Genomic DNA, 23,416 nt, shown 5'->3' with positions numbered 1-23,416 from the left:
TTACCACTGGCGTAATGAGTCAAAACTTTTGAGGGGACAAGACATGTCTTATGGGGCAAAACTTCTGTAACGCTGTGAGCGAGCGAAGCAAGCAAGCCAAAAAATTGATGTTTTAAGAGACCACGATCAAGGACCCGTACAAAAATGAATTTGTTCAACCCACACCACAGAAAAGATTTGATAACATATTTACTATGGACCCCTAGATCACTGGTATCATCTTTTTCTACTGCCAAATTTGTAGAATGTAACATGACAAAAACATGAACAACCTTAAAGGGGAAGGTAAAATGTGACTTGCCATATACTTATTTAAAAAAAACATAGAATAATGAATATAATTGCTTTGATTTACAAAATAATTGAAATTGCGTTTTCTGCAAAAACTTTCTTCAGTCAAGTTCCTCAAATTACTTTTTAATATTTTTATATATTTGTGTGTATTGATAGGCTTCTCTACCATGTTGCAAAGATCATTAAAAAAGATATCATGACATGCAAAGGCATCTTAATAAAGCTACCAAATGCTATCTTTGATAACATCCAAATCTGTAATTCCTGAAAGCCCGTAAAGTCTTCTTCGATTGATGATAGCAAATCCTGAAAAAATGATGGGTTTTCAGAAGCAACTTGCACCAATATGGGAGATGAAAGACGTATACTGATTTTGGCACAAGACATTGTGTACTGCGCATCCTATTCCCAAGTTAAAATGCCAAAGCATGTGGGACTGGGTTTTACACTATGTCATCTCACAGGGTCCAAACAGCTGGTAACAATGCTGAATAGAATGGGACACTGTTGTTCATATGAAGATACGATGACGTGGAAGTAATGAATACCAGTATGGAAAAAGAGATCCTAGCCAAATCAGACTTGTTTGGGGTAGTAGTGCCTGATAATATAATACCAGGAGTTTTGAGGAAACTCTTGAGGGTAAATCAACCACACATGCAACAACGTTGGCCCTCTACCAGCAAGGTAACTTTCGTCCCGTGCCAAAGACATCTGTGCATGCACATCACTTGTAGAGAAAGAAAACTTTGGATACAACCAACATTCAGAAAACTCTCATAGAATTAAGTTTCTATGGAAAACGTCCCCCACCAAGAAACTTTGTTGGGAAGATTAGTGCCGACTGGTTCAAGATAACAAATAATTGCTAGTCGATTCATTCATTAGACCTAGCTTGGGCTATGGTCAGATTGTGTCCAACAAAGGTTTTTGAAGTGAGTTTGACTCAAGGTCACCCAGGTGAACAGAAAATACCTGCTTGGAGTGCATTTAATGCTCTGGTTGATCAACATGCCCCTGTTAAAGCCACTATTGGATACTGTCCTATGATCAGTGGCTGGCCTAACAACTTCAGCACAGTATTCACTGTTATGCAGAATCTCCAACATATGATGGCAAGTCTTGGCCAGAAGGAATCCGTCATTACTTTCGACTTGGCTATATTATGAAAGCCAAATAGATTCAATGGCGGAGGCATGATGAGTTTGGTGACATGGTAGTTCGGATGGGTGGATTTCACATCCTTTTGAACTACTTTGGCACTTTTGGGAGGGGAGTTTGAAAATTCTGGTCTTGAAGATCTACTGATTGAGTCAGGTGTGTATGGAAGTGCTACAATATCATCTGCCATGAAGGGCAAAGCTTATAACCGTGGTGTGCGGGCCCACAAGTTGACGATGGAAGCCCTGTTCCGTTTGCAGTGGCATGCATTCACCTCGTGGTATCATCAGAGAGATGATAAATCAAAGACCATCGACAAAGAGACCTTAGTAGAAAGCATAGCAGCTGTTCAGAATGAATGCCATGGACGACCACGGAAAGACCATTGATGCTTTCAACAGCTTGAAACAGATATTTGAGTGATGGAAGATGAATTCCTGAAGTACCAACAAGACATAGAATCATCATCAAAGTTGTTCCGATTTTGAAATGATTACATCAGAATGGTTCAACTTCTCCTTGAATTCACCCGTGCAGAGAGAACAGGAAATTGGCATCTCCATCTCTCGAACAGCCATGATTCCTCATTTCTTTGCCATGGATAGACCCAACTATTCCCGGTGGCTTCCTATCTACATGTATGTTTCAGATATGCAAAAACTTCACAAGACACACCCTTGGGTATACGCATAATTTATGAAGGGAAACCACAAAATCAGTTGTTCTGGACAGCCATTTACTAAAGTATCTACAGATATGGCCCTAGAACAGTCGATCAACTTGGACTCCAAGACAAGGGGTGGAATCGTTGGAATCACCAAACAGCCCAGGGCACTTGAGAGGTGGTTCTTGACATCTTATCAACGAGGAGCTATTACCGCAGCAGTAAATGAGATGTGTGGTATGGGAGAAAATGAAGGGAGTCACAAAGAAGGATCACCATCGAGGATAATCAGAGATGAGGAGGATGTACAGAAGATATTGCAACAGTTTTCTGCAGGATTAATAACCAATCCTTTCACGTATGATGATTCTGATGTCTTGTTGAATCTTGCAACTGGCATGGTCATGTCCCTTAATGAAGCATCGTGCTTACTTGATGCTTATCAAGGAGGAACTGTGCAAAATTCAAAATCTTCAAATCAAGGCGTTTGCTCGCATGGCAAAGCAACGTAAAGTGAACGCTTCGGCCGAAAAGGTGATAACTGTCGATGCAGACCAAGTGATTGCTGCTAAAGCAAGAGATGTAAACTTGAAGGATGTGCTTGGTTATGAATTATCAACTGTTCCCTTCTCAATTACTCACATGGATGGTACTCTAAGAAAGACAAACAAAAGCCTACTACTAGGTGAGTTACAGGAGAAAAGTGATGTCCTGCCCAACCTTCCACTCCCTGAATCTGATGTTTCTACTGCTTATGTCATTGATGGAATGGCTGTCGTCCAAATGATGAAATCTGGAGGAGCAACAACTTTTGAGGAACTTGCAGCTACTCATTACAGAACAATTACATCTTCACCAGGAAGGAATGGATGCTCTCGAGTTGACATTGTGTTTGACCGGTATCTTCCACAATAGATAAAGGCTGGAGAGCATTCAAGTGGGGAGCATCTTCCGCTCTTGAAGTAAGAATCCAAGGGCCACACACTCCAATTCCAAGGCAATGGCAGAAGTACATAGCCAACCCAGATAATAAACAAAGTCTTTGTGATTTCCTGGTTAAGACATGGACCCAGGAACTTTTAATCGAGGGACTACAAATAGTGATTGGTGGTGGTCTCAAAGATGACAGTGAGAGGGCTGTTTTGATTACCAGGGGAAAGCACATTGATGTAGATGCACTCCTTTCAAACCATGAAGAGGCTGATACACGCCTTCTGTTACATGCCAAGCAGGCATCCCTAGACCATCAGAGGATTGTCATACAGTCACCCGACACTGATGTGGCAGCTCTTTGCACAGCTCATTATGCACAGCTTGGCTCAGAAGAGCTTCGGGTTTTGCACTGGAGTCAAAGAAAATCTGCAGCATATTGGAATTCATTCCACATACATGTATGAGCAACTTGGAGACCTTGGGAGCGTTTCATGAAAGGACTTGTCAGACGTTTTATCCGACAAGTCCTGCTTTATCCGACAGTTACCGCAGTAACAGTGTCTCTCAGCCAATCAGAATCAAGGAAAGATGTCAAGATCTGACAACTTGTCGGACAAAAATGTTGATGAAACACTCCCCAGGTCTGCTCATCATTACCCGGGATTCATTCAGTAACTGGGTGTGACTAGACTCGTTTTATGAATTCGCCGGTAGAAAAATGGAGAGCACAATTTGAGACTACCAGGTACTACCTACAGTGATCTAGGGGTCCATAGCATATATGGTGGCAAATGTTTTCTGTGGTGTGGGTTGAACGAACTCATTTTTGTACGGGTCCTTGATCCTGGTCTCTTAAAACATCAATTTTTTTGGCTTGCTCGCTTCGCTCGCTCACAGCATTACAGAAGTTTTCCCCATAGGACAAGTCTTGCCCCCTCAAAAGTTTTGACTCATTACGCCAGTGGTAATGCATATAGTTTAAATCAGATTATAACGCCAAAATACATAATTCTAATTGATTCATGTAGCGTTGAATCCCACATATACGGGACTACAAGATTATGAATAGTCGCCCAAATGGTCGTGAAATGTTTCTGAAATGTTTTGATATGTTGCTAATATGTTCAATTAGTTATAAATAACATATATTTAAGTCCACTTTAGTTTACTAAAGATCCACATGTTACACAATATAATATCATACTTCCCTTTCTATCTTTCCTTTTATTTCCTTTCCACTTATTTAATACTTGGTCATGATTTTTTTTATTGGGGGGGAGCATCCCCAAGCCCCCGCCCATCTATGATCTGTATGGCACTGTTCAAAGGCACCACACACAATGAAAGGATTTGAAAAATAAAATTCACGCTCCTTCTCCAATACTTCGGTTGAAATAATTTTTGTTTTTGCTTATTAAAAGAAGGAATATTCAAAGCTAAAAGAGAACATAAAAAGAAACAGCAACAGAACAATTCAAGCAAATAAATAGATTTGAAAATGAATTTTGACCGCATAATTTAAAAATTATGGCAAAGATAATGAAAAGGTTAAGAGGAAGTCTACTGATTAGCAAGAAGTCCAATCATCATATTTACAATTTCATGCCATTTTGGCGCAAGCCTCCTTTTTAACCCCAGACAAAATCATTCTGTGTTTGCTCAAGCATGAACGAAACTAAATTTTCCTATGGCATTCGAAAGATAAGACTTCAGAGCACCTATTAACATCAAACTATAGACATCATAATTTGAAACAAAAATTTTATAGACTTTTCAAATCTGTCCCGTTTTTTTTTATAACGCACCATATAGGATCAAAGCAAGTGAAATGCTAACTAAATTTCAGTTTCCAATGTGTTTTGGTTTGGCACCTAAGTTTGAGATCCATACCAAGAAATGGACTGGCCTTGAATATTGATTATTTAAAACAAGGGTTCACCACAGAAGGCAATGCAGGTGTGAAGCGAACATCAAAGGGACGGCACTACATGATGAAGAAGGTAGTACGATCTTAGAAAAGCATTTCTTCTCGGAAAAAAATTTCCCATAAATTCCCATAAAAAACATTGGTCCAGCTATGAGATATGGCTTATTATAAATAATCAAGCTATTAACCCTAAAAGAGCCGGGTTATTTGGACCCATCTCACAGCCGCGGGGGGGGGGTGTGGGGGGGGCGGATTCCACCCCCCCCTGAGATCTCGGCCTTTGAAATTTGCACAGTGGTAGTGTGCGATGTAATCTACAAGGCTGTATGGTTAATTTTTTTGATAGAATAAGATTTTTCATTTAATGAATTAATTATGCTAATTTATTTATGAAATAAAACATTTGCTCTAATCAACTATCATACTGCCTCAAAACTGTTAATTTTTTATTCACATACTCTTTGACGGGTCCCAATCAAATGTATTTAAAAAAAATTTGGTATCGCAATTTTTTTCTTATGTAATTTATTGTTTTTTTTTATTTCTTATGTGTTTCTCTGTTTTTCGACTTTTTTAAATTGTTTATTCGATGGAAATTGTTGCATACCTAATTCTGATCATAAAAAGACAAAATTAATTAAGTTTAATCAGTAAAAGTAGAAATAATGATACTGTTGATACATTTATGAATTTTGGCTAAATACACAATTTATATTGGATTTGTACATGAATTCACGTTTTTGGTCTGACATGCACTTACATAATGTTGCGTAATTTCGTAACCGCGTATCCGGGCATCGCAAATTTGGTCTCAAAAGTTGAGGGAAATGGTGAAGGGGTGAAGGGGTGAAGGAAAAGACAATTTTTACATTTTAGATACTTTTTCTTAAATCGAAGATGAATATATTTCAGAGGTTTCTGCGTAATAAAAGGTGGAATTGAGCCCTCCCAAAGTCCCCTCTCTCATTTTCCCCAAATATGTTTCATACGCAGTCGCATGCCTATATGCGAAGGTTTACTTACTCAACGCTAGTGGGCGTCCTTCCCCATGAGCATTTATCGAGCATTTTAAAAAATCGCTCTGAAGTGTCCTATCTTCCCCTTGCAGTATCTTTGACACAATCTAAGGTGCTTGATACTTGGTATCACATACCTATAGTCGTACCTTTATGAAATGGGGCCCTCTGGTTCTACTTACCTTTCACAATGTCTATAAAATGTGTCATTTCAAGCTGGTATGACACTGCATATCTCTCTGCAAAGAAATATTGCACCGGATCAAGGGTCGCTCCGTCTGATTTGTGAATGGTCACTTCAGTTGGCCTCATGTTGCCAATTTGAAGCATTCCTTTCGATCCATGAACCTAGGGATAAAGTTTTTGAAAACCAATTAATTACACATTAGAATGAATAAACATGGCATTCATACTGCATGAACATGTAATCTTTATATTTTCTTATTCTTCTATGAATCCCTTAAGATGGTTATGCCATTTTTTTCTATTTGGGAGCTGATTTGTCAATTTGGGGCACACGAATAGAAAATGATTTTGGTTCCATTTTTTTCAACCACGTCTCGGGAAATCATTTTGAATCTGACAAGTCACCATAGGGATTTGCTAATCTTGAGATTGTGTCCATCTGTTTAACTTTTGGTGATTTTTTTTCCTTGACTGGCCACTGCAATATTTTGAAATCCAGCCCCAGGGCTGATCCAAGGGGGGGGGGGCGAATCCAGCCCATGCCCCCCCCCCCCCCGCCTTTTGAGAGGCATAATCAACATTTGTAATGTAAATTTGCCATTCTAACACAAGTGTGTGCCCCCCCCCCTTTTTGAAAGTGAAGACCTTTTTTCTTTCTTTTATTTTTTGCTTGTCAAATTTTCCTCGGAAAAATGTGCCCCCACTTTTGGGAAATCCTTGATCCGCCCCTGTACAGCCCATACCCAAATTTTAATCCTGTAGGTTGTCAAGGGAAGGCTTACATTTACCAATAACCATGGCCATACACAGAATTTTTGTCTGGAGGGGGTGGAAGGACACACAAAAAAATACTTGAATGCGAAGGAGCAAAGCAACCAAGCTTGTCATTGGGGTAATTTAGCCTTTTCTGAAGTGAAATTGGAGGATTTCCTGCACACTTTTGATGAATTTTGTGAATATTTTCGGGGGGGGGGGGACTGCCATACACAGTTGTGCTCAAAAGTTAGTGAACACCACCATAGAATATATTTTTATAACAAAAGATCTTGTATAATTCATATTGAAAAATCATATTTTGTGAAAAATTGAAAAAATAAATGTTTATTTATTTGAATTGAAAATGCACTCCTTCATGGTGAGTATTGATTGTAAACATCAACACTACACAATGTTCGGTGAGCAAAAAAAAATAAATATTGAATGTAATTTATCACCTGAATTCACAATCAACTATCTAAAACATAGAACTTGGAACACTTTAAATGTGTTCTCTTTCTAGTGGGGTTCACTAACTTTTGAGCATCATTCTATAATACCATATACATGTATATTACCTCCAGCCGCTGGTCATATCCAAATGAGGCTTCTCGGCCCGAGTCTATGGTCACGAGGATTCCAGATGGAAACTTCAGAGAGACCAATGTTTCATCCAAATCCCCTACCTCTGCAATCCTTGGGTCGAATGCATGGCCCTGGGCAAAGACCGTCTCTGGAAACTCATTGGTTAGCCAACAGACCAGGTCAATCTCATGTACGACACAATCATGAAAGATATCACCTACATGGGAGAAAAATAGGCTCATGTCAGTTATTTCTTTAAATAAAGCCTATTTCAAATTTGTGTAAATCCCTTAAAAGAGCATGTCATTTATCAAATTTATAACTAGATTGCAAGTTAGTAGATACAACAAAAATAGTGAAATGTGAATGAAAAACAGAGCTTATAATTTTCAGCTTCCCTTTTAAATTAGCACATAAATATAAATCCAATTTATCTAAAAAGTATAATAAAAAAAATATGTTAATACATTTGATATTGTTAAAAAGAAATATAGGGAACACTTTAGATAGTACTACCTTCCCATACCTGAATCTTTGAGGTATTTTAACGTTGGTGCCTTTGGGTCCCTTGAAACTATTTTAATACGATGGACCTGGCCAATCTCACCAACTTGAATCCGATCCCTCAGTGATCTTTTTGACGAATCAAACCTCCTGTTCAAGAGAAAACACAAACCTTTAATTCATTGTAGCACACATTCAATTTTGTTAGAAATTCAAATGAAGAGGATATTTGGTGTAGTGATATACCCATTTGGTCTCATATGAATTGCTTAAATTATAAAATATGATTATCCAATTCTACCAAGTCTATATCGGCAACGGGTGTATCCAGGGTTGGCTATGGGAGGGGGGAGGTGTAAAAAATATTCTTCCAAGCAGACAAAAAAAAGAGAGATCAAAGGTCGAAACCATCAGTGATCCCTAAGTAGTGATTGTTTTGATGGATCAAACCTATGCAAAAGGAAAACAGTAAACATTTTATTTATTGTAGCACTTTATGCAGAGTATTTGGTGTAGTGGTATAACTATATGGTCTACGAATTGGTCCAATTCCAAGATTATCCAAACCATAAAAAGTTGGGTCCATGGAAGTAGTGGGAGCAAGTCCCCCTACGGTCCACTAGATCTGCTCCTGATAGGCCATAAACCACAATTCTAATCTACGTAGTGCCGTCTGCACCATTCCGAGTTTTCAAATTAGCGCGCTATTTCTGATCTGGCAAATTATCCCGATCTGAACAATCTCGAGATTATTTGCAATGGAGACGCAATTATCGCGCTAGTTCGTAGGATTAATCTCGAGATTGAATCCCAAGTTGACTTGGGATTATTTGCAAAATAGCACGCTATTTTACGAATTATCGCGCCATTTCGTAGGTGCAGACGCACTCGGGATTATTAATTCACGGCGTCAGACCATAATGCATCAATGCCTCGCTCGATCAGGAATCGCTCTTCTTGCGATGGTGCAGACGGGGTTTCTTGAATCTCTAAGATTAATCGCGAAGAGGGCCGATCGCGTATCCGGGCATTGCAAATTTGGTCTCAAAAGTTGAGGGAAATGGTGAAGGGGTGAAGAAAAAGACAATTTTTACATTTTAGATTTTTTTTCTTAAATCGAAGATGAATATATTTCAGAGGTTTCTGCGTAATAAAAGGTGGAATTGAGCCCTCCCAAAGTCCCCTCTCTCATTTTCCCCAAATATGTTTCATACGCAGTCGCATGCCTATATGCGAAGGTTTACTTACTCAACGCTAGTGGGCGTCCTTCCCCATGAGCATTTATCGAGCATTTTAAAAAATCGCTCTGAAGTGTCCTATCTTCCCCTTGCAGTATCTTTGACACAATCTAAGGTGCTTGATACTTGGTATCACATACCTATAGTCGTACCTTTATGAAATGGGGCCCTCTGGTTCTACTTACCTTTCACAATGTCTATAAAATGTGTCATTTCCATCTGGTATGACTCTGCATATCTCTCTGCAAAGAAATATTGCACCGGATCAAGGGTCGCTCCGTCTGATTTGTGAATGGTCACTTCAGTTGGCCTCATGTTGCCTATTTCTAGCATGCCTTTTGATCCATGAACCTAGGGATAAAGGTTTTAAAAACCAATTAATTACAGATTAGGGTGAAGAAACGTGGCATTCATACTGCATTAACATGTAATCCTTATACTTTTTTATTCTTCTATGAATCCCTTAAGATAATTATGCCATTTTTTTTTATTTGGGGGCTTATTTGTTAATTTTGGGGCACACAAATCAAAAATAATTTTGGTTCCATTTTTTTCAATCACGTCTCGGGATATCATTTTGAATCTGACAAGTCGCCATAGGGATTTGCTAATGATTTTGAGCTTGTGTCCATCTGTTTTTGGTGATTGTTTTTCTTTCCTTGACTGGCCACTGTAATAGTTTGAAATCCCGCCCCAAGGGCTGATCCAGGGGGGAGGGGGGCAAATCCAGCCCATGCCCACCCCCCCCCCCACTTTGAAAGGCATTATCAAAACTTGTAATGTAAATTTGCCATTCTAACACAAGTGTGTGCCCCCTCCCTCCTTTTATAAAGTGAAGACCTTTATTCTTTCTTTTATTTTTTGCTTGTCAAATTTTCCTCTGAAAAATTGTGCCCCCACTTTTGGGAAATCCTGGATCCGCCCCTGTCCAGCCCATACCCAGATTTCAATCCTGTAGGTTGTCAAGGGGAGGCTTATATTTACCAATAAACATGGCCATATGCAGAAATTTTTTTCCGGAAGGGGGGGACAAAAAAATGAAAGCGAGGGAGCAAAGCAACCAAGCTTGTCATTGGGGTAATTTAGCATTTTCTGAAGTGAAATCAAAGGATTTCCTGCACACTTTTGATGAATTTTGTAAATATTTTCAGGGGGGGGGGCGAACTGCCATACACAGTTGTGCTCAAATGTTAGTGAATCCCACCATAAAATTTATTTTTATGACAAACGATTTTGTATAATTCATATTGAAAAATATTTTGTGAAAAATGGAAAAAATAAATGTTTATTCATTTGAATTGAAAATACACTCCTTCATGGTGAGTATTGATTGTAAACATCAACACTACACCTAAATTCACAATTAACTATCTAAAACATAGAACTTGGAGCACTTTAAATGTGTTCCATTTCTAGTGGGGTTCACTATTCAACTTTTGAGTATCACTCTATAATACCACATATATTACCTCCAGCCGCTGGTCATATCCAAATGAGGCTTCTCGGCCCGAGTCTATGGTAGCGAGGATTCCAGATGGAAACTTCAGAGAGACCAATGTTTCATCCAAATCCCCTACCTCTGCAATCCTCGGGTCGAATGCATGGCCCTGGGCAAAAACCGTCTCTGGAAACTCATTGGTTAGCCAACAGACCAGGTCAATCTCATGTACGACACAATCATGAAAGATATCACCTACATGGGGGAAAAATAGGCTCATGTCAATTATTTCTTTAAATAAAGCCTATTTCAAATTTGTGTAAATCCCTTAAAAGAGCATGTCATTTATCAAATTTATAACTAGATTGCAAGTTAGTAGATACAACAAAAATGGTGAAATAAGAATGAAAAACAGAGCTTATAATTTTCGGCTTCCCTTTAATTGGCACATAAATATAAATCCAATTTATCTAAAAAGTATAATAAAAAAATATTAATACATTTGATATTGTTAAAAAGAAATATAGGAAACACTTCAGAATGTACATGTACTACATCCCCATACCTGAATCTTTGAGGTATTTTAACGTTGGTGCCTTCGGGTCCCTTGAAACTATTTTAATACGATGGACCTGGCCTATCTCACCACCTTGAATACGTTCCCTCAGTGATCTTTTTGACGGATCAAACCTCCTGTTCAAAAGAAAACACAAACCTTTAATTCATTGTAGCACACATCCAATTTTGTTAGAAATTCAAATGAAGAGGATATTTGGTGTAGTGATATACCCATTTGGTCTCATATGAATTGCTTAAATTATAAAATATGATTATCCAATTTTACCAAGTCTATGTTGGCAACAGGGGTGTATCCAGGGTTGGCTATGGGAGGGGGGGAGGTGTAAAAAATATTCTTCCAAGCAGACAAAAAAAGAGAGATCAAAGGTCGAAACCATCAGTGATCCCTTAGTGATTGTTTTGATTGATCAAACCTATTCAAAAGGAAAACAGTAAACATTTTATTCATTGTAGCACACTTTATGCAGAGTCTAATATGAATTGGTCCAATTCCAAGATTATCCAAACCATAAAAAGTTGGGTCCATGGAAGGGAAGTAGTGGGAGCAAGTCCCCAGGGCTACCGTCCACTAGATCTGCTCCTGATAGGCCATAAACCACAATTCTAATCTACGTAGTGCCGTCTGCACCATTCCGAGTTTTCAAATTAACGCGCTATTTCTGATCTGGCAAATTATCCCGATCTGAACAATCTCGAGATTATTTGCAATGGAGACGCAATTATCGCGCTAGTTCGTAGGATTATAATCTCGAGATTGAATCCCAAGTTGACTTGGGATTATTTGCAAAATAGCACGCTATTTTACGAATTATCGCGCTATTTCGTAGGTGCAGACGCACTCGGGATTATTAATTCACGGCGTCAGACCATAATGCATCGATGCCTCGCTCGATCAGGAATCGCTCTTCTTGCGATGGTGTAGACGGGGTTTCTTGAATCTCGAGATTAATCGCGAAGAGGGCCGATCGGGCTAAAATCTCAAGATTGAGCAAACTCGGGATGGTGCAGCACCGCCTCGTGAGGTGACAGAGATAAGTCTTCAGACTTTGAACCACAAGGTTCAAGGCTAAAATCACAACTTGTATTATATAACCACGTCCTTTGGCAATTATTATCTACATTTGCCATTCTCTATCTAAAAGTTGAACTCAAAATACAGAAGTGAATTTCATACAAAGTGATAATCATCCAACAACAAAAAAAATGGAGATTTGGTTACAACTGTCCTTCATTACAGGAAATGGGAAGATATGGCTTTATACTCCTTGAAAACTGTTGACAGTTCATGTACATGTGTTTTTATTTTGGTATAAAATCTCCAAATGGCCCAAATAACAATAACATTAGGCCTATAGATGAAGGATGGTTTTACGGATCTACATCACTACCTCTTCAAAAACTAGTATACACATCATTTTGGTTTGGCATTAAAGGGGTACTCCGAGCTGAAAATAATTATATTCAAATGAATAGAGTAAAAAAAAACCACCTAATTATAATATGATACCTACAACTGTATGTGCCATACCAAAGTTGAATATATGAGGCTCTGAAACTAAACATGGTCTTAACCCTAAATAAGACTGGGCTATTTTGTTGCCTAGGAAGACGGGGGGGGGGGCTATGATTTCGGCCATCAACCACGCAGTTGCGACGAAAATTGGCACGCGCATTAACCATGGCATTATCTACAAAACTATAAGATCAAATTCCGCAAAAAATTTCATAGCTTATTAATTATGCTAATTTATGCGTAAAATCAAGTTTGCTCTAATGTGAACCTAAAATGCTCATTTTTGGTTCACAGACTCTTTATAGGAATCTGATCAAATGTACTTTAAAAAATTTCAACATCACATTTGTTTTCTTATGTATCTTATTGTTTTCTAAATTTCTCATTCTTTGTTTATAATTCAACTTTTTGTTTTTTACTGTTTTTTTTCAATGGAAAATTTGGCTTAAAACACTATTTGCATTGGATTTGTACACGAATCCATATTTTTGAGCAATTTTGGGTCTGCATGCACTTACGAAATGTTGTGTTATTTCAGAAACACATACCTGGGGGGAGGGTCGCAATTTTGGTCTCAAGAGTTGTGCGAGACTTGAAAGTAAAAAGTCAGCGAAAGTAAAAAGTCGCGAATTATGTCGAGGGGGAGCTGAATCACCCCCCCCCCCCCCCGTCTCATTAGGGTTACAGTGGGGGTCTCCAGTACTACATGTACCGGTACATGTAATCTCCGATCAATGATTGCTATTACGCACATATACATGTACGTACACGTATAGTACAAATCCCCATCCACCAGGCTTTCAAATACAAGTAACTCTAGATTATCATCTTTAGTAATGACACAGTTTCCTGATTTTCCTCATAAGGAACTCATTCTACAGAGTCGCTTCCTTTTGTCATAGCATGGGAAGGCAGATATAAACATTTCATTTCATCACAACAAAATTGAACTCACCTATTAAAACCGCAAAAGAGTGGTCGGCCACATTCCTTAGCTTTCTCATAACAGGCTCTTACACTGGTTAGGTCAGGAGCTAGAGGCTTCTCACAGAAAACGGCTTTACCTATAACGGAATCATACAAAAATATAGTGCATTCGTCTTTTCAAATTTCAAGGATCAAATTCCAAATTCCGAATAACGAATGATATCAACCAAACCTTCTGCAGATATGAAGGAAATTTAGTGAGAATATGACAGATGAATATGATTACAGATATTATGAAAAAGGCAAAAATTGATTCGTTAAAAAAATGCACATGCGCATTTTTTTGACGAATCCATTTTTGCCTTGTATGTAGGCCTATATAGGATTAAATACAGGCATTGCATGGCTGCTGTAATATTAGCGTTTAATGAACAGTTGAACAAAATGGCACAATATCATATACAGTGGTGCTCAAAAAGTAAAACCCACCAAAAAAATTACCTATTTAAAGTGTTCAAGTTCTGCCATGATTTAGATAATTAATTGTGAAGTCAAGTGAAAAAATATTACATTCAATAAAGTTTTTCTCTCTGGGCTTGCCGAACATTGTCGTGTTGTTGTCTTCATTCAACACTCAGTATGAAGAAGTGCGTTTTGTGGTGGGGATCACTAACTTTTCAGCATGATGTACATGTAACTGTAGCGCCAGTATGTTTTATTGTTTAATTGTGCCACAACAAGTGGCTTACCATAGATGTATGCGATGACTCTGCCACGGCCAATAAATGTCTCAACACCTATCTGAATCGTCTGTTGTTTTCCCTTTTATTTAATTGCGTGGTGGCTTACGGTGTGATCAGAATTCCACGGCTAACTTTCGCTACTAGGATCAAAGAATCCAGATTGCGGGAAATCTTGCTCAGAAACTTGGGGACAGGCGCTCACCAGGACTAAATTTAGTGTGATAGTTTGGGTAGGCATACAGAGTTGAGTATTTATAAAGCGTACGTAGTCCCATATATAGTATGTACTGTACTGCAATGCGCGCCGCATCGACGAAGCGATGCACGGTCGTGGCGGGGCCCACCCGCGTCGGGCTCGCATCTATACAGAGATGTGTAGCCGACGCTGAGGCACCTCATCAGTGTAGGTGTCCTCCTGCTGTAGAGCATGAGTCTATCGTGACTTGTAGTAAATCTAAGAATGACACCCCATTTTTCCCTGCCAGTGTTAGGGGAACCTCCGAACAGTTGACAGTGGAATTGCATAGTGGTTCTCCTTTGAATTTGATAAGTGAGTCTCCTGCTGATTTCTTTGGCCTTGAAGTTGTAATCGATTCGTTTGGTTACAGTGACTATGTTGACCCCGAAGTGTCGTTTGCCTTACCATCTGGCATTGTTGGCATTACATCTTTTTCTCTTTTCCATGATGGATGTGAGTTGTATTATGATGGTTTCGTGGTTGAAGATGGTGTGGTGAACTTTGACGTGATGGCTGGGGCTCCCTTTATGGAGAAAAATGATGTTTCCATTCGACCTTCTAAACACCAAATCATGTTTGGAGACTACCGTATTTTTTCTTACATGTCACCATCTGATCAACTCCCCCAATCTAGTCCCACTAGTTACTAGTACGACTGAGTTAAATTTAGAATGTGAGATGTATGCCGTGGGAGTGATAACACAAGAATCTGAGAGTGAGTGCGAACACACTGATCCTGGATATGAAAGTGAGTGTAAACACACTCTCACTCTAAATGATTGTTCTCCAGTCCACAGAGAGATCATGGATGTTGAGTGTGATGGTAGGTTAAATGAGACTGGAGCTAACCATCAACACATTCACAAGTCCAATGACATTAATATTAACATGCACAGTGAGATCATGGATGTTAAGTGTAATGTTGGGGTGAATGAGACTGGAGCTGACCATCATCAACACATTCACAAGTCCATTAACATTAATAGCATGCTCAGCGAGATCGGATTGATGACCATGAGTGTGGAGACAGAAAGTATAATGTTGATAACACAGACTTGGGGTTTGCGTTGCCACTACGTGGGTCAAAGATGGATGATGAGAATAGTAAAGACCTCGAGTGAAAGTGTTGAGAAAGTCACACAATCCGAAAGCTGTAAGCCTGCTGTGAGTACTGATAATAATAGCTGTGATCGTGCTAAGCTATGCGTAAAGACAGTAGGTGCAGTTGGGTCACATTACAATTGTCAGGTAAAACATGAACATGATATTAGTTGCGACAGTGACCTATCGTGTGTAAAGGTTGTAGGTGAAATTAGGCCACATAACAACAATCAGGTAAAGTACCAATATACACAATTTGATGGTGTTTATGATACTGAGCTTAGCTCTGTTCCTGATACTGAGCCTAGCTCTGGTGTTCCTGATACTGAGCTTAGCTCTGGTGTTCCTGATACTGAGCCTAACTCTGTTGTTTCTAATACTGAGCTTAGCTCTGGTGTTCCTGATACTAAGCCTATAGCTCTGGTGTTCCTGATACTGAGCTTAGCTCTGTTGTTCCTGATACTGAGCCTAGCTCTGGTGTTCCTGATACAGAGCCTAGCTCTGGTGTTCCTGATACTGAGCCTAGCTCTGGTATTCCTGATACTGAGCTTAGCTCTGGTGTTCCTGATACTGAGCCTAACTCTGTTGTTCCTGATACAGAGCCTAGCTCTGGTGTTCCTCATACTGAGCCTAGCTCTGCATCTGGTGTTCCTGGTACTGAGCCTAGCTCTGGCGTTTCTGATACTGAGCTTAGCTCTGTTCCCGACACTAAGCCTAGCTCTGGTGTTCTTGATACTGAGCCTAGCTCTGGTGTTCCCGGTACTGAGCATAGCTCTGGCATGCCTGGTAATGAGCCTAGCTTTGGCATTCCTGATACTGAGCCTAGCTCTAAAACTAAGCCTTCCCGTGGTGTCTTGGTAATGAGCCTTCAGTTAGCTCTCTTGTGTCTTGTAGTGAACATAGCTCTAGTAATAGTATGCTCTTGTTTCATTGGTACTAATCATGTTTCGGAAGCTGAGCCTAGCCTTGCTGTTGCAGGTTATGTACACAATGCTGACTTCACTTCAATAGAGCATTGCGCCGGCATTCGATCGCTTTCGCATGACCTTGATTCTCCTTTCGCGACACTAGAGAACCGTATTCGCGACATCCCTGCCTGTCTTGAAAACCGAAACGCTGACTCTCCGTCAGGCATAGAGTTCGTCAATGAGAGTATCCGCAATACAGATCGTTATCGTCATTTCGGCTTCGTTCGCTGTACTCATGATCATGACTTGCCGAGGTATGTTCGTGGTGAGCCGTGTCACCGCACAGACACTTACCTTGATATTGCGCTGTGCTCCTCTCTCATCGGCAGTCACCATTACTGTACAAGTATCTTATCCTTTCAGGTGTTCTATGGATGCACAGCTCACATGCCTTCTGTAGCTAGTATTATCTGGTCACCCTACATACATGGACTGTATAGCTTATAGTACAATAGACAAGGATTTGGCACCTTGCCTTAGTCCCGAGACGCCTACTCTCCTTCAGGCTCTTCCTGATCCATTGACCTTGCCTGATATCCATCATGCTACGGATCCTGATGTGATTTTGCTGCTATCTTACCTGTGTGACTGCATCAGTTCTGGTAACCAGTCCTCTGCATATGATGTCATGATTAGTCTTCCCACCACACAGCTCTTTGAGGACAGAAAAGAGACACAGTAGCACACCCCTACTCCATTTTCATGGTAGTTCTTCACACACTGTATTTCCGGTGGCCAACCCGGTCCATACCCCTGCTGTCGTTGATCAGCCCTTGAGGATCCAGCCCCCCGTTGGATCTTGGCCTAGATGCGTCGAGACCATCGAACACGAGGATTGGCTTCTCTGGACTTGTGGACCTCGCCCACCGTCAATTTTCTGATGGAACTCGCATGATCCCCAATTCCCATGATGGACCTCACATGATTCCCTACCCCCCTGATGGAACTCAATTTTCTACTCCCAGCTTGATTGTCATGCCACCTTGGCCTTTTGGACTTCTTCAGGCTCATACAGTGATGACATCACACGCTCCAGCAATTTCCCCCGTTTTCTGACTGCCGCACGAGCCCTCAGTCTCCTCGCGCTCGGTGTCCCACAGACCCCCCCCCCCCCTCCAACCATGCCCCATGGCAATATTTGCAGGGTTGACACTTTCATTTCAATAGTGTATACATCTTCACCATTGTTATTGTATCTTGTTTGTTAATGTTTTTTTTTATTTCCAATATTGTTACTCATGTTTTGCTTTGTGATTTAAGACGTGTGCTTTCGCCTATTTTTGTACTTTTTATGCACATATATTTATTATATACAAGTATTGAAGTTGTGTTTGGTTTTTACCTTTTTATGATTATACCAGTAAACAACTGTAAATGTGTTACTACACAGATTTGATGCACGAGGAGAAGGTATATTTTTGCCTTTGCTTTTCATTTGATGTGTCATTATGCGTGTGACATTGTTTTTAAAATATATTATGCCTTTGACTCATCATGTGTGTTTTTGGTGTTTAGTGATAAGTGTACCACCAATTTGCATTATTGTGTGATATATTTTTTGTTTGCAGTGACCTTTGACGTTTTAGGTATTGTGCATTTAACGCAGACCTATTCTCATATTGTTATTAATAACTTTTACAGTGGAATTGATATATGTACTTTATCCATGCTGTACGTATATTGCCTATTAATATTAGAGATGTAGATTTGATTATTATCATGTGCACATTTATATTTAGATTGTAATGATTGTGGCCAGTTTTGGTGTGCCAATTGTTTAATTGTTACCCGACTTATGTTATCCTGTTACTTGAATATTTTTGTTTGTGTTCTCTAGTTTTGAACGTTAGGCCTATTTTATACAGTCATATTGAATATGCATGGTTCTTGATAAGTCAAAGAAAAAGAGAGGAAAGTAATCACGCCAGTATGTTTTATTGTTTAATTGTGCCACAACAAGTGGCTTACCATAGATGTATGCGATGACTCTGCCAAGGCCAATAAATGTCTCAACACCTATCTGAATCGTCTGTTGTTTTCCCTTTTATTTAATTGCGTAGGGTCCTTCCTTTGATATGTATTTAGATCCCATACATTCTTTTTGCTTTCTCATACTGTGGCAAATAGAATTCTTAACAAAGTATGATACAAGCATGCAAGCAGTCAGGCACATGTTCAAATTTATTATCTGTTTGAAAATCAATGAATGAGGATTATACAAATGTAAAGATAAGCTATAGCAATGCTCACACAGAGGCAGTTTTGGTCAGAGAAATGTCAGAGTAGTGTCCGTCTGAACAAGACTGTGGGAACTTTCTCTGTTCAGGGGAACTTTACATTGAACCTTTTCCTCCAAACAAGATAGTCCTGAATTTTTCCAGGAATGTCTTGCTAGCTACCACGACTAGACGGCCAGTGTGTTGGCTCAGTTGGTAGAGCGTCCGTCTCACAACAGGGATCGTCTCACAACAGGGATGTCGGGAGTTCGAACCCCGGCCATGTCTGACCAAAAGACGTAAAAAGATGGGAGCTGCTGTTATCCTGTTTGGTGTTCAACTTGTAAGGGATAGAGCATCGTCGATCTGGGCAAAATGAATTTTTGGAAGAATTTCTATTTCAAACAATAAAATATGGATTTATTTAAAAATTATCTGTGCAGACAACCCCTTGGATAACCTTACGACCTAAGCTACCATTTTGAAGGAATCCATTGTCTAGATTAGCATTTAGCAACACTACCTAGTTACTCCATCAAAATACAGATTTCCGGCAGTTACAATCGTAAGATCTGCATATGCGGTGCTACTGCTTCAGGAAGATATACTGACCCCCTCCATCATGATCCCTGTAAAGTTTGTGATAAGCTGCATCATGCATGCAGAGATTCTTACCACGATGTCCGTTGGACACACTAGGGTCGCGGAAAGGTGCTTCTCAAGCCAATCAAGACAAGGGAAAGTGGTCGGATCTGACAACTCATGCCCATATGTAGGCAAGCTATATGGTCTATTAACCCACAAAAAGCTATAGGTGCAAAATTGATACTTCCTTTATCATTCTTCATGTAATTCGACTTTCAAAATAAGGTTTTGATTAATGCCCATTCAAATAAACCCCAGGAACAAACTATAAAATAAGTTAGAAGTTACATTGTAGAACTATTAAATTTCCTCACAATCTCCAGTTCTCCATTAGAAAATTCAATCCATCATGGAAAATGGTATTAGCCAACTTGAAATGAAATTATGTCAAAATACTGAAAGAGAAATAAGAAGCATGGGACAAGTTTGGGTTATGAGAATATGAAGTGAATATGAAGAGAAGCAATTTCTCTATAATAAATGATGAATAATCAAATCAATTAATTATTCATTACCAGCAGATAAGGCATCCATTATAACTGTTTGGTGAGTACAGGTTGGTGTACACACTATCACAGCTTGTGTCCTGTTTCAACAATTAAAAACAAAATTTTCAGTCAGGTGAAGGGCCTTGAGTCTTTGTCATAAAAAAAAATCACGAATCTTAAACATACTTTTATGAAATTATGCCCCAGAGCTCTAAAAATAATCTGGTATTACTTCTGGTTTGCAAACAAAAATAATTGCATCTACTAGAATAATACCAATTTGCTTGAGTGTTTAATTGTTCTTTACATGTACCCTTCATAATCACAACAAACGAAAACAACCCACGGCCACCCCCTTCTCCAAAAATAAATACATAATGAAAATAGAAAACAACATGTAGGCCTGCATAATAAAAAAGTATACGTAACTTACACTGTATGAAAATTGACTTGAGTACTTATGTTCATTTATAGCAACAAGGCAAAAGCGATTTTGTGTCTCGCCCACTTATGAAAATAACCAGAAATATCGTGATTTGCGAGGGCACGCAACAGAAATGTATCGAAACTTCATTGTGAAATGACTAGGATGGAATAACAATTATCATAAGAGCCTTGGACGTAAACTTTAACATTGACCTGAAAATTACCTTTGACCTATAAACCATGTGACCTCCGACTGCAGCATCACATGCAGGTCCCCCAAGTCCATCTACTATCCAAGTTTGGTTGAAAAGTGACTTATGGTTGCGGAGTTAGGTGTCATAAGAGTCTTGCATGTAAACTTTAACATTGACCTAAAAATGACATTTGACCTTATCATGTGACCTCCGACTGCAGCATAACATGCAGGTCCCCCAAGTCCATCTACCATCCAAGTTTGGTTGAAAAGCGACTTACGGCTGCAGAGTTAGGTGTCATAAGAGTCTTGCGCGTGTAAAATTTAACGTTGACCTGAAAATGACCTTTGACCTTACCATGTGACCTCCAACTGCAGCATAACATGCAGGTCCCCCAAGTCCATCTACCATCCAAGTTTGGTTGAAAAGCGACTTACGGTTGTGGAGTTATGTGTCATTAGGTTTGTGACGGACGGACGGACGACATAATTTGGATCCCTAAGTCTCGCCTTCACCTCTGGTGGGCGAGACAAAAATGATGATGATTGATGATGATGATGATACAAAAAATTATTTGAAAATTATACTAACTAAAAACGAATAATACTACACAACTATGATGATGGAAAATTTATAATAATATTAACGATAATAATAATCTGATAATCAATAATGATTAGGCCTGTAATTATAAATTAATAACAATAAAAAGAATAATAATAATAACAATTTCATACTGTAACAATAACATAGAGTGACTAAGTAAATATTACCGAGGGCTCTGTTCCCCATGACATCAACAATCTGTCAAGTGTAATGACTAACTGACTATGGCACTCGATCTGAATGAATTCTGATCCGCCTGAAATGACAGAATAGCAAAGTTTTGACCCAGTCCCAGACTCCAGCAGTCCAGAAGAAATTCTTTTTTTTTCTAATTGCAGATCTCAACTTACTCTTCATCATTCCAGACTTGACTTGCATCTTTGAAACCAACCTGAAGCGAGCGGACAGACTCAGCGGACACTTTGATATCGCGATATCACAGATTGTCCAATTTCCGCCGATGTGAACACACGGCGATTTCCCGTCCTAGTAACATGTAGTCTCTCTTTCGCAGACCCTTATTTCTATTTTCAATTGAAGTTGTCTCTTAACCCTTATTCAGATGACTTTTTTCGTCGTTCAGAGTTGTTAAGTTACTTGGTAACTGTTAAAATATCAATATTGATATTTGCTATCTTTTTTTCTTTCATTACAGATTCAAACATCCATCCGAACAACCGAACATGGCTTGTCGGCGAAATATACCGTCGGGAAGAAGAAACATTTTGCCGTGAAAGAAGAAGCAATGAGTGGATGCCTAGCTCTTGGGAACTCTTCATGATTTAAGATTGATTTGTTTATAGAATTCACAAAAAAGTAGTTTAATCTTTGCATACTTTGATGAAAGCATCGTAGTTAGATTATTAATTTAAGTGTAAAACTGAGGATGTTAGCATTAAAAAAAATATGCCGTCAATGGGGAAATGTGTTGAAATCTCAACCCTTATAATACTGATAAATATGTAAATGCGGATAAGCAGAATTTTCTTTGACTGTTATTTGGTAGATAAGAAAAGTTTTTAAAAATGTAAAGAATAGAATGTGCTATTGAAATGTGTATGTAATACGAATTAATTAGACCTACCCAGGAAAATGATATGAATAATGGAAGGCCCAATTACCACCCCTTCTAATTTTTGCTACCTGATTTCATTCCATTAATTTTACCAAAGACATGATAAAATTGTGATTATGCTTGTGATTGTAATTGCAATAAAACTAATAAGTAATAATAAAGTAACGTGAACTCATTACTTTAATTGTCCCGTATAGTTTTCATAGGCGGATCTTAGGGGCGAGGAGACCCGAGCCCCCCCCCCCCCCCGAAGATACCAAAGTACACATCCCTTTTCATGATTTAAACCACATGAAGAAAGTGTCCCCTTTTTAGGTCTGAAATCACACATTTTTCGCGCTCACATCAATTTTTTTAGTTTTTTACCTAATTTACCGTTTATTTCGAAAAGTGCTTAGAATGTCAATTTTTTAGGTCAGAATGTCAAAAAAATTTAAATAAAAGTTGAAATATGTATCGTCTTATGACTAACTGCAAATCGTCCTTCACAGGTCCCTTTTCGATCAAGCCAGAAACCATATTAAATAATGTCTGCTTGCGCTTCGCGCTCACAGTAATTATCTTTCTACATACGCATGTTCTTCAGGTTCACAAACATTGCCCAGAATATTCAATTTTGAGAACAACATACATGAAGCTAAAAAAATGTTCAGCTCACAATTCGTGCTCGCACTTTTTAAATAGGGCTATGAGATTATTACATCTTTTTTAAAGTTGTTTTCTAAGAACAAAGCTAAGAAATTACTCCTATGACATCGGCGTTTTGCCCCCCCCCCCCCCCAAGAAAATGTGGAGAAAAGAAAAGGAATAAGTAAAAAATATAGGCCTATAATTCATGTTACATGAAAGTCTATCACAAACTTTGATTTTGGGATTAAAATGTCAAAATTTTGCTCTCTCGCAACTTTTTATCAAATTTAGGCAATATTCCATATCGAGCCCCATCAAAATTTTTGGCTCATTACGCTACTAAGACAACACCTTAAAAGAAACAA

The 23,416-nt window shown here is 39.0% G+C and overlaps 1 protein-coding gene across 1 annotated transcript in view; it reads right to left on the bottom strand.

The window, feature by feature from the left end:
• Positions 1 to 21,725, bottom strand: part of LOC129276584 (inositol 2-dehydrogenase-like) — a 29,567-nt gene extending 7,842 nt beyond the window's left edge. The window contains exons 1-6 of the mRNA XM_064109214.1: positions 21,697 to 21,725; positions 20,148 to 20,218; positions 13,750 to 13,858; positions 8,049 to 8,176; positions 7,516 to 7,739; positions 6,178 to 6,343 (exon numbers count right to left, since the gene is read on the bottom strand). Coding sequence (XP_063965284.1) covers positions 6,178 to 6,343; positions 7,516 to 7,739; positions 8,049 to 8,176; positions 13,750 to 13,858; positions 20,148 to 20,166 — 646 coding nt within the window. The 5' untranslated portion in view covers positions 20,167 to 20,218; positions 21,697 to 21,725. The remainder of the gene's footprint in view (positions 1 to 6,177; positions 6,344 to 7,515; positions 7,740 to 8,048; positions 8,177 to 13,749; positions 13,859 to 20,147; positions 20,219 to 21,696) is intronic.
• Between the last annotated feature and the right edge of the window lie 1,691 nt (positions 21,726 to 23,416).

Source organism: Lytechinus pictus, chromosome 14, assembly GCF_037042905.1.
Source record: "Lytechinus pictus isolate F3 Inbred chromosome 14, Lp3.0, whole genome shotgun sequence".
NCBI lineage: Eukaryota > Metazoa > Echinodermata > Echinoidea > Temnopleuroida > Toxopneustidae > Lytechinus > Lytechinus pictus.
The sequence above is the reverse complement of the archived record's forward strand: the minus strand, read 5'-3'. Positions and strand labels throughout refer to the sequence as shown.